This window comes from Eretmochelys imbricata, chromosome 6 (assembly GCF_965152235.1).
Source record: "Eretmochelys imbricata isolate rEreImb1 chromosome 6, rEreImb1.hap1, whole genome shotgun sequence".
NCBI classification, from domain to species: domain Eukaryota; kingdom Metazoa; phylum Chordata; order Testudines; family Cheloniidae; genus Eretmochelys; species Eretmochelys imbricata.
The window spans coordinates 117,645,407-117,657,823 of record NC_135577.1 but is presented as its reverse complement, the minus strand read 5'-3'; the positions used below and the strand labels follow the sequence as shown (position 1 = coordinate 117,657,823).

General features: G+C 44.6%; 1 protein-coding gene across 1 annotated transcript in view; it reads left to right on the top strand.

Moving 5' to 3' along the window:
* The window catches only part of MTHFD1 (methylenetetrahydrofolate dehydrogenase, cyclohydrolase and formyltetrahydrofolate synthetase 1), a 68,564-nt gene that overhangs the window by 47,144 nt on the left and 9,003 nt on the right, over positions 1 to 12,417 (top strand). The window contains exons 19-26 of the mRNA XM_077819483.1: positions 151 to 219; positions 4,665 to 4,776; positions 4,907 to 5,046; positions 6,215 to 6,256; positions 7,385 to 7,485; positions 8,388 to 8,565; positions 10,994 to 11,101; positions 12,010 to 12,162. Of these exons, the coding sequence (XP_077675609.1) occupies positions 151 to 219; positions 4,665 to 4,776; positions 4,907 to 5,046; positions 6,215 to 6,256; positions 7,385 to 7,485; positions 8,388 to 8,565; positions 10,994 to 11,101; positions 12,010 to 12,162 (903 nt within the window). The remainder of the gene's footprint in view (positions 1 to 150; positions 220 to 4,664; positions 4,777 to 4,906; positions 5,047 to 6,214; positions 6,257 to 7,384; positions 7,486 to 8,387; positions 8,566 to 10,993; positions 11,102 to 12,009; positions 12,163 to 12,417) is intronic.

Genomic DNA, 12,417 nt, shown 5'->3' with positions numbered 1-12,417 from the left:
GGTACATCAGTAAGTGCTATTAGCTCTGTTCTTTGAAGGATCACCATAATGGAGGAAGAGCCTGGGTGTTGACTAGGAATTTCAGAATGGTACGAACACAGCCTTAGTAGATCTTGGGAATTGATGTTCTGTTCTCCTTTGTTCCCTTAGGGAGTGACTGGTGCTCTGGCTGTCTTAATGAAAGATGCAGTGAAGCCAAACCTCATGCAGACGTTAGAGGTGAGCAATACACTCCTTCATGGACCGCTTCGGTATGTACATTCACTAGACTGGCAAACTCAAAATGAAGCCTGGAAAAGCTGATTTAATTGCAAAGCTTTAATTTCATTTGATGCCTGTCAAAATGGATCTGCCTCTCTTGTTCATTCTTTCAAGCAATAGTTGGGGGATGTGAAATGTTTCCGGTTTGTTTGTTTTTTCGTTTGGTTGGTTGGGTTTTTTTGTTTGGTGTGTTTTGTTTTTTTTTTAATTAAAGGGAGGAAATTTTGTGTCTGTTAGTCCAGGGGAAGGGCGCTTGTCCCCAAGGGCTTTGGGGTTGCCGGAAGGAACTCTCATGCCAGCTCCCAGTGACTTAATCTCTTCTCTCCTCCTACCAATGCTTGGCACAAGGTTCTCCAGCAGAATTTTTGTAAGGGGGACTGTGGTTTGGGGTGAAGGAGCAGATGTGAGACCTATGATCCCATGTCCAGTCTGAGTACCTGCTGGTTGTTACAGTGGAACAAGGGGGAGCTAGAGTAAGGGGGATCAAGGAAGTGCAGCTTCCTCTCCTCTGCTGAAAGCAATGGGGAGCTCCCTTTTCTCTCCCTGGCCTGGGGTAGCAGCATCCCCTGCAGTTCCCCCTCCTTCTTGGCTGGTGCACGAGAGCCCCCACTCTCCGTTTCTATCTCCTTTCACCACTGAGTAGAGCACAAGATGATGATGATTTATCTGTATGTTTTCTCACCCACATCCAGTTGCTACATTTTACTCCGCCCACCCCCTACCCACAGTTTGAGTAAATAAATAACTGAACATTCTTCTTCGGGTGATGGTTCCTGTTGTATTCCACTGTGGGTTACGCATGCGCCTGGAGCTGGGGGAATTTGAAAGTAGTGTCCATTGGTCCGTGCATGTGCCCTAGCTCACCTCGTGCCTTGGATCGAGAGGATAAAGGGCAGGGCGGACCAATCACCTCTCCAATTCCTTCTCATCACCACTTATTCAGGTCGGAACTGCTCTGTGTCCGTAGCTTCAATCTCATCCCTTAAAATATGATTTACCTTGCTAAATAGTTTTGGCATTTTGTACAGTTCATAGTTTTAGTGTTAGATTAATTGTTGGGGGTACTGAACTATGGCCAAGACTCCAGATTTCACACTCTGTGCTTCTTGCCCACAATCTTCTTGATCAGCAACGATCACCAATGCCACATCTCAGCAAGGTGCAGTATCTGCCACTCCTTTCCCATCCATGCCCAAGAAGGGTGGGAACTCCACCTCCAAACATACCTTATGGAAATAGTCGTGAGCCCTCAGTCGGACCCAGGCCAGGGAACCTCCCTGTACATTGGTCTGACTCAGCAAGGAGTGAACCTCCTGCTGCTAAATCTGACATTGGTGCCAGAGAATCTGCCTCCATAGACCCCCTGTGGTGGGATCTTCTCAGGATATGTATGAGACTACATCTTCCTCAAAATACATTTCAAAGAAGTCGGACTGGGCTCTGAGCAAGCCCAACTCTTCAGCCCAAGAGAACTTAGTGTGTCCTAAGTCCTGAGGCTTGATGAGAAAGTCCATAAACATTAGGGTCCATCGGTACTGTCATCGGCACCTCCCAAACCTCTGGATCTGTCAGCACCGTTGAAGACTATTCACTGACTATCCCGGCACCGTCCTCGTCAGCACCCTCTCTGGCTCTGATAGTCCGGACAGAGACACAATCCCTCTCAATTCGGGAAGAACTGGGTCCCGTGCACTCTGGAATCCCCTTTCTCAGGTCCATTCCTTTCCAGAGATGTTGACTGCTTGAAGAAGTTTATCGCCTGGTCCTTCCTCGAGATGCAACTTCCTTCCAGCACCACCGCCTCTAGAACAGGAATCCGTTTTCTCCTCATCAGGAGACACCGATTCAGAGGAGCCTTTGTTTCCTTACCCTACATCTCCTCCGCCACCCAAAACACTTGCACCACCTTGGAACCAACCTCCGCATTTAGCTCTGAGCCACTGGTGCTCTGTGACATGGGAGCCTGCACGTCACCCTTTCAACCCTTCCTACTGGCTATATTGGGGGCCCTGGAACCGGGCACCCCCCTGCAGAGTCGGTCAGGTCTGCTAGAGAGTCACTCCTTTCCTCCCCTTGAAGGAGGCACTCGGATCTCCCGCATGGATCCTTCCGAAGAGGAAGAGCAAAACACACCAGATTCGGCGGTTCTGCCAGAGCCAGCAAGACTGCCATCATCCTCTCCGGAGGAAGCGGTAACCCCTGTGTCTCCCCCTCCCTGCTGAGTTCAGGCAGTTCTAGAATTATCTTCATAGAATTGCTGGCAAACTTCAGATTCCTGTGGAAGCGGTTCAGGAATCCCAGCACAAACTCCTGGACATCCTCTACCCATCTGGATCCAACAAAATAGTGCCCCCCCGTTAATAAGGCTACAATGGAGCCAGCTAGGGCTGTTTGGCGCACTCCTGCTACCTGCGCTCCAGCCCTCAAGAGGGCTGGAAAGTGCTGCTATTAAGTGCCAGCCAAAGGGTCTGAGTTCTTGTTTTCTCGATCCTCTCCCAGTTCTTTGGTAGTCCAAGCAGCTTCTGAAAGGGCTAGACAGCAACATCCCTGGTCTGCCCCTGTTGACAAAGAAGATATGTCTGGACCTACTGGAGAGAAAGGTCTTTTTGTCATCTAGCCGCCCGCTTAAGATAGCCAAATATCAGGCACTACTGGCCAAATATGACTTCTTGAACTGCTCCAAGTTGGTGTAGTTCACTAACAGTCTGCCACAACAGGACAGAGCATGTTTCCAGGTGTTGATAGATGAAGGAAAAGTGGTAGCAAAGACCGCTCCCCAATATGCAGTCTATGCTGAGGGCATTTCCTCTAGAGTCTTTATCCTCTCAGTCGGAGACACAGGGTGAGCCAAGGCTCATGTGTGAGCCAACGGACACCGCTTTCAAATTCTCCGGGTGCATGGTGCACATGTGTAACCCATGGTGGAACACAGATAGCGGCCACGCATCTTGAAGAAAGAAGCTCCAGTTACTGGTAAGTAACTCCTCTGTGTAAGGAGGGCTGGAGAGGACTTCCCTAGAGCCAGTCACCATGGTGCCTGAATCACCCAGAAAGAGTCATTTCCTTACCCCTCTTCCCCTTTACCTACACAACCTCTTTACACTCACATACACACGTACCCAGAGTGGGTCTGCAATGCGTCTGGGAGCCCAGGTCCATAGACTTGTGGTGTTGGGGCATAAGAGCCCAAGCTCCAGTCTGAGCCACTAGCATGCCGAGGCTGGGAGGCTTGCTCCCAGCTACAGAATAGCATACCCCCAGAGACCAGGAGCCTCCAGGATGATGCATTCTCTACTTGCTAGGTTCAACTCTTACATTTTCTAAACAAAAACCAGTGCAGGTTTATTCTGCTTGGAGCTGGGAGATAGAAGATGCAGCCCAGTCTAGTGACTAACACACTGGTCTGGGAATGGGGATTCCTGAGGTATGTCTACATTGCAAATAGATGTCCGTGGCTGGCCTGTGCCAGCTGACTCAGGCTCGCAGGGCTTGGGCTAACGGACTGTTTAATTGCAGTGTAGACATTTGGGTTTGGGCTACAGCCTGAGCTCTGGGACCCTCCCACTTTGCAGGGTCCTAGAGCCTGGGCTCCACCCTGAGCCCAAACGTCTATACTGCAATTAAATAGCCCCTTAAGCCAAGCCCTTCAAATCCGAGTCAACTTGCACTGGCCAGCCGCTGTGTTTTAATTGCAATGTAGACATATCATTGGGTTCTAATCCCAGCTCTGCGATTAGCATGCTGCTTGATCTGAGGCCCAGATTTTTTTGGAGCCTAAATCAGTTTCAGAAAGAATTAGGCACTTAGGAGCCTAAATCCCATAGACAGATCTGGGCCTTAGTGACTTGCCAAGGTCATGCAGCAAGTCAGCAGCACGGCTAGGATTAGAACCCAAGAGTCCCCTTTGCCAGACCTGTGCTTCAGTCACTAGATTGCACTACCCTTTCTATCTCCCAGCCCCAAGCAGAATAAATCTGCACTATTTTTTGTCTGGAAAATGTAAGAATTGAACCTGAGCTCAGCAGCACCTAAATACCTTTAAAAATGGGGGCTGTAATCTTTCTGCCCGAGTTTTCCTGTCTGTAATACTTGGACGATAGAATGTTTGTGAAATGTTTTGAGAGCCTCTGACGGAAGGTGCTACAGAAGTGAAAAGTATTGTTATAATTTAACCATCTCTTTCCTGGGAGGATTAATATCTCCACTTCTGCAGATTATTAAAATCCTTTTTGCTTCAGATTCTTACTACTGGGAATGAACGTTTGATCAGAAGGCTTTAAGAACTGCTGTTTGCCACAAGTGTATTTTTCTCAACCTCAAATGCTGTGGTCCTTAGCCTTGCAAAGTTTCAGAAGGTACTGAATCTTCCCTTTTTTTGTTTTCTCCTGTCCTCTCTCTTCCAGGGGACTCCAGTGTTTGTTCATGCCGGACCTTTTGCCAACATCGCACATGGCAACTCATCTGTCCTGGCAGATAAAATTGCACTGAAGCTCGTGGGTCAGGAAGGCTTTGTTGGTAAATTTATGTGTTTGCTGTCTTTCCTCTTGGAAAAGAGACTTCCTTTTTTTTTTTTTTTTTTTTTTTTTTTTAAAGAGAGCTGACTTCTCTGCTCACTGTTTTAATGTGCTCTTTATTCCGCCTACAGTAACAGAAGCAGGTTTCGGAGCAGACATTGGCATGGAAAAGTTTTTCAACATTAAGTGCCGATATTCTGGCCTCCGGCCCCACGTGGTTGTGTTGGTTGCCACTGTCAGAGCTCTGAAAATGCATGGAGGAGGACCCACTGTGAGTACTAGGCAATACTTTCTGTAGGCCCAAGGGACAATTCTTGTTATAAATGAATCCTTTTGAAGTCCTGTGTGTAGCTAGAGGTAAAAGCAGGCTAAGATCCTGACTCCCATGGATTTCACTGGGGCCAGGATTTCATCCCAGGGGCATATGTCTGGCTCATTAATCTACACTTTGTTTTGTGTCTGACTCTTGCAAATTTGATTCTGTGGGAGGTTTTTAACCACTGCTCTTCCAGAACAACTCAGCTGCCTCAGCAGGTCCTGAGTGGAGAGGCACTTTTGCAATTACTTCCAATAGAGAAGCCCTCTATCAGGCTTTGTTTTCTGGCCTTCAGTAGACTCACCACTTGTTTTAGTGACGCAGTCTGGCAGCTGTGGCTTCCTCTGGTGGCCAAATCCCTGTTACACTGTCTTGTTTGCCCATATGGTTTCTGCGGATGCTACCAAATAACAGCATAGTACGTGCTCTCCCCGTGGTATGGAGATGCAGCCTCTGTCCCAAAGAGCTCTCAAAGCAAAGTTCTCCTAGGAACTGGAAACATCCACCCACACTGATAGTGAATCTAGAATTTTGCAGTTGTCAGCCCTTGCCTGCCCCGCCAATCCCCTCTTGGTCCTTTCTGCCTTCCACGTGTGTCTCCTTCTGCTCCCCTATAGTCTTTTCCCCAGTCCATTATCCCCTGTAGCCTTCGTCTCTGCCCTGAAGCCTTCCCAGATCTAAGAAGCTAAAATGGTTGTTGGCAAAGTGAATCACATTTGGGTGTTATTTTTCCAGCCTGGACTGTAGAGCTGTACATCCTTTCTCTAATGGGCTCTTGTGTGTGCCACTGGCTCTTCTGACAATCTGTCCTGTGCATGCTTTTGTTTTGAGACTGTCAGTGGTAAAAGTTAATAATGTATCCCTGAAGGCTGTACATGACTTTGTTTGGTACATTAGAGATGCATGCCCTGCTTGGTTTTTATTATTGTAATGAAGCCTCTGCACTCTGGGACATCTGTCACATCCGGAATATGTAACTGCAATATCCTTGTATTCAGAAAAAGATGAGAGAGTCTTATGAAGAAAGAAGACTGCAGAATAGGGTCTAATTCTTAAACCTGAAATGAGATACAACTCAGTGCAAATTGCTATCATTCATAGGAGTCTCTTGCGTTTCTTGCAGGTCACTGCTGGGGTACCCTTACCAAAGGAATACACCGAAGAGGTAATTCTGATCATTATAAATCCAGTTGTTGCCATTGGCTAACCAGCTGCTTTAATTGTCATGCAATGCACAACCAATAACTAGTGTGCATCACTTCTGCTGCTGTCAGAGTATTTCTTTATTATTGCTGTCTATTATCTTAGCCTGTAATGTTTCATTTTTATAATGACAGTTTGGCTGTGCTCTCTCAAGCAGTTATCATTATTGACCTAGTCAGTGTTCAGAGCTTTCAGTTTCTCCTGAGCTCATGTAATTGTCCAAGTGCTTGATTTTTTTCATGGTAATTTCCATTCTGCTGCCTATGACCCCTTCAGTGCTGGAGCTGTGTATAGATTAATTGCCTTGCTGAAACACTGCCACTTCAAATATTCAGGGTTTTTGTGTAATTCCTCCTTTCTCAGACTTCCTTAGCATCAGAGGAATACTGTTTTTGCAAGTGTGGAAGGGAAATAGGTTAAAGTCATAACTTTACATGGATGCATTTGTACACTTGGCTAATTAGTATGGCCCCTGTTTATTAATGAGGCTCACGTCTTTGCTTGTGGAACTTCTGTGTGAATTCCCCTTTGCACAACTAGTAATGAAATGGCCAGCATCCCATGCTGATAACCTGAAACACTGCAAATGTAAATATGCATAAACCCAAAGCTGTTAACACAGACTTCAGTGTCACATAATTCAGTGTTAATGACATTCAACACTTTACAAGAATGCGTCATGGATGAAAATGAGGCTTTACTGTAGGAGTTATTGAGCTTCTGTCTCTGCTTATGCAGGGAATGGATTAAAAGGAAATCAAGGACTTCAGAGACTTGATTCCTTCCACCTTTGGTTGGCAGCTGAAACTAACTGAAGATATCTTAAGCTGTTAAACTAGTAATAATCATTTGATTTCATTGTTCTGGTTAGAGATGGTCATTCCTTTCCCGTAAGGTAACTTATCTGTCTTTCAACAAAACAGTGATATTTGTAGAAAGCTGCAGCATGAAAATTTGTCTTTAAGGCCTTATTTCTATTTTGATACTATTATCATTATTAGTTTCATCTGCTGTTAAAGTCAGAGATTCCTGGTCGAAGTTTCACTGCTCCTCACAAAATGTATCTCGTTTCTCACTGATATCGTTGCAGAATCTTCAGCTCTTGGCAACAGGTTGTAGTAACTTAGGCAAACAAATCCAGAATGCCCGCACCTTTGGCACTCCCGTGGTAGTGGCTGTCAATGCTTTCAAGTAAGTGAGGCTAGTAGTCAGAGCTGTGTTTGCAGCCATTCCACAAGTGTGAAGTGCCGGTATTCTGAAATGTCACCTTTTTCTTGCTTTCTATAAACTAATGTATAAACTGCTACCAGCTAGTATCTTACATTGAACAAAATTGTCTGATAAATATGACTAAGAGAGCTCCTTTGTCAATCTCTTAAATTCTTTCCCTGGCTAGTTTTAATCTTGATAAAATAGGATTGTTGTTTATTGAGCCAGTAATTTTCATTCTTGTGAACTAAATGATTGTGATCAGAAGATGCTTCTGGTGTCCTGAAGATTAAGTATATAATAGTCTATGCTGTCGCTATTGTCCCTTTTTATACAAGCAACAAAGCTTTGAACTGGTATTAAACTGATTCCAGTTGCAGATCGCAGCCAGTCTGAAACTGAGTAATCAGCTAAGGATTTGCCATCCTAAGTGAATAGTTTCTGATATGTAGCACAGTATCAATTTTGGCCTTTCTAAGAAGTGCATTATATCCATCCGATCTCCATTCATAGACCAACAATGGTATTTGCTTTCATGGTAGTCTCTTACTTCCTAGTACAAGAATTATGCTGGTGACGCTGACCTCTGTATAGGACAGGAACCACTGAAAATACAGGATGCTGCTCTGTCAGTCATAGATTTCTGTATACACCGCAGCCGTTACGGAGAGAGCTGGCTGTACTGCTGTGGACTGGCTTCTTTCACAAGATAGTGGAGGCCTATATGAAAATCTCTCCTGACTGTTAGGGTGGGTCTGCTGGCTTCTAGGATTGCTTTGTTCAGCATTTTAGGATATTTTGAGGGGAAAGATATATGCTGTATGTTTAAAAGAGGCAAACAAATCATCTGAGTACTAAATGTGTATACTTGGTCATCTTTACAGATCTGATACAGAGGCTGAGCTGCAACTGGTCATTCAACTAGCAAAAGAAGCTGGGGCGTATGATGCTGTGAAGTGCACTCACTGGGCAGAGGGAGGGAAAGGAGCTGTTGCTCTGGCTCAGGCCGTTCAGAGAGCCTCACAGGAACTGAGTAACTTCAAGTTTCTCTACAATGTGGAGGTGAGAACATGCATTGACCAAAGGGGAGACCTTATGTGACTTCGCATTTCACTTCAACAAAAATATTTGAGGATATTGCGGATTAGAATTACAGACATGCTTTGTGGTCTGTGATACTTCACGAAAGTGCATTGTATCCGTTTGCTGGTGTTGCCTAGATTTATTTGCTCTAAGTCAGTGGTTTTCAGCCTGTGGTTTGTGGATCCATACGGGTCTGCGTCCTATGCCTAAGATTTCCAAAGGGGTCCGCACCTCCATTTGAAATTTTTTAGGGGTGTGCAAATGTAAAAAGGTTGAAAACCACTGCTCTAAGTACTGAAGATCACCCTAAAATCTGAGACTTCCATTGGATCCTAGATCTTTTGAGTCTGGGCAGTGAATTGTAAAGTCTCTTTCCTTGTATTTTGGATGACTGATTGGAACTTGTTCCTTGTCTGCACTGAAAGGCTTTACCAGAACTCCCACTCAGAGTGTGAAGCACGTCTACTGTAGGCAACCATGGATCAGGGCAGTGGGGGTATTTACTCCTCAAACTGAGACGCATTTTCCAGGCCATACACTGAAATGAAGAGACCTGAGAGATGTTTTGCTCAACTTGTGATCTTTCTTAGAACTTCAGAATGTGCCTCTTGCTTTGCATGGGGTGGAGCTCACTGAAATCTGCGTGCCTGCCTGACCACAAAACAAATACGTGATCAATTTATTTTATATCCAAGGGCGAATTTGATTCGAACTCTATTGTCTTGAGTCCACAGAGTAATCAAATAATCATTTAATGTCTCACAAGGATTGAAAATCATCTGTTCTAAATACATGGAAGCTAAGTGATAAGTTAAAAATACTGCAAGTAACTGGAAATGTGGTTTATAAATAGAGTTGATGGATGTTTCAGGTAACTCTAAGATTGTTACAGGTGTAATGAGCTCTCGTAGTTCAGTTTCCGGCCACACCTTCCCCATTCTGGAGTTTTCTGTATCTCTTCTAAGAACATGGAGGACATCTCCATGTTCTACTTGCTTTTAATCCTTCAATTCCCATTTTCCCTTTGATGCTTTGTAGTGCAATTAATGACTTACTAGCCTAGGAGAGACCCATGCATCCTTCAGCCAAAAGGAGGGTAACTTCCTGGATGTCAGTATTGTTACGAATTACACCTGGTAGGACATGCAGACGAAATGCTACAAATTACACCTGGTAGGACACGCACAGTTCGAATCTAGGCTGAGGCACATAAACAAAGTCCACAACTGCAGAGTTCCCAAAAAACACCAAGTTTATTACGCTCGAGCGTGGTGCCCCCCTGCTAGCCAGGAGGGGACCCCGAATACGTAATGGGCAGGGGGGACAGAGTGAAAGAAGGAAGGAAAATGGAGGGGTTCACAGGGCATGCTTGCGCACACACTGGAGGACCACCCCAGAAACACTGGTGTGATGATGATTTCATATTTAATGTACATGTCCCTCCCGCCATTTTGTTGTGGGTGAGTGGGTGCTGCACTGACCTCAGTTTTTGGCGTGCCCAGCCAGACACGCTGTAAAGGGGTTTGATTTTCAGAAAATGCCAAGTAGCAACCCCTTGAAAATCATGCCTCTTAAGGTGTCTGGAGTTGGGCACCAAAATCGCTATTCACTTCTGGAAAATCTTGACTGATGCGCCAAAGTTTGATTCTTTTATTGAAAGCCAGTGCCAGATATTCATGCAAAAGTTTCACAGTGCTCCAGTGAGAGTGCCTAAATGGTCCAGGAGCCTGGCTTATACATCTTTCAGTCAGTCTCTCCAGATCTGATGTTTAACAGTAACCACCATTTCTGGCTTGAACATGTCTGACTTCCTCTATAGCAGAGAGACAAGGTGGGTGAGGTAATATCTTTTACTGGACCAACTTCTATTCGTGTGAGACAAGCTTTTGAGCTTACACAGAGCTCTTCTTCAGGGCTTCCTCTGTAGCAGACAGCTGTCTAAGGGCCTAGTGAAATGCTATGTTATATTTTTGAATCAATTTGTTCACCTTAACAGATGCTGAATTTCTCTCTTACATGCTGTTTGTTTTCCTGAGTACCTAGAACTGCTTTGGACTTTTTCAGAAGTTACCATTCCCCCCTCCCACCACCACTCCTCTTAAGTGTTTCACTGTTGTAACCAGGTTGGATGGTTAACATGTAAGCTCAGCTTAAAGAATATTTATGCATATTTTCTTGCTTCTGGTGACAATACATGAGTCTTGTTGGTCCTACTGTCAAAAGAAACCGCTGTAATGTGATGAGTGAAACCTGTTTTGAAAACCCTCACATTGTTGTAGAGCTGCAAGTAGAAATTGGGGTAATAGTTGCAGGTTGCGCGTCCCTTGATGTGTACAGGACTGCAGAGCTTCTGTGATGTCACAGCCCTTGATAGACTGGCCATCATTGACTTGTTTCTCTTTTCTAGCTCCCGGTTGTAGAGAAGATCAGAATTATTGCACAGCAGATTTATGGGGCAAAGGACATTGAGCTATCTCCAGAGGCAGAGCAGAAAGTTGTAGTGTACACTAAGCAGGTGAGTTCTCCAGGTCATTGTTGCCCATTGTCTTTCCCCTTTAAAACATTTGCACTAAACAGTTGAGTTTTTAAAATGTGAATTCCATATGTGAAGGGCAGTGTCAGTGATAATCAAACCATGCACCTAAAGACTGGAGGGAATCGGCACAGCTGCTGGGAAAAGGGTGGTGTTCTGGTTAGGAACTTCTCCTGATTGAAACACTGGCTCACCCAATGTTTTAAGTCATGTCACCATCCTAGCTGGTCTCTCCTTCCCCTTCTGTAATAGGGCACTGGTGATAATTACATCCCTTGCAGCTAGGGTGTGAGAGTTAATGTCTGTAAAGGGTTTTGAAGCTGAGTGCTGTGCAGATGGTATGTGTTTTCTTGGTGTCTTGCATGTTTTGAATGACTTCTCTTTTGGAGAACATTTGTTTGTGAAATTATTTGTATGGCTGCTCCCTTTTCATATTTCTTACATGTCCCTTTATATTCTACAGACCATTCATATAATAGCTGTGTAATTGCTGGTCCCGCACATCCTGCAATTATATTGATCTGATAAAGACTTCAGGTGGGCTGAGAACTTTAATTTTGAGCTGTTAAAATAAAAATTAATTAAAACAAACAAAACCCCACAAAAACGCTTAGTTACATACTGGATTCCTATAAAAGCATTAACCTCTTCTCTGTTTGGATCTGGCCATGACAATGTTTGTTTTTTCCTTAGTGACTGGAGAAAAGAGGAAAGGTGATACAGAACTGATTTGACAGTAACATGCAGGTTGTAGGCAAAGCAGTTACTGAGAGACAAGATGGTCTGTTAATCCAAAGAATGGCAGAATGAAGCAGATTACCTAGATGAAAGTTTTACTTTTGCACTTTACAAATTATATCCCATTTTCTTGCCCCTTCTTGTTTCCACAGGGATTTGGAAATCTGCCAATCTGCATGGCTAAAACTCACCTGTCATTGTCTCATGACCCAGAGAAGAAAGGTGTGCCTACAGGCTTTATCTTGCCTATCCGAGATATCAGGGCCAGTGTAGGTGCTGGATTCCTGTATCCATTGGTAGGAACGGTAAGTGTCATAGTTAAAACCTCAGCTCCATAAAGGAAGAAGTTTTGGAAAAAATGCGTGTGCATTCCAGTTGGTGGTTTAAATCAGTGGTTCTTGCTGGTATCCTATGAGAGGGAACTCTGCATACCGTACACGTTATCCATGTAGATTTACACAGTGTACTAATAATGTGTCTATATAGTGCTCCTAATGGAGTGCCTGTGCAAGACGCTGGATGCCCTTGAGAGTTTTTTAAAAATATGCTAAAATAAACAA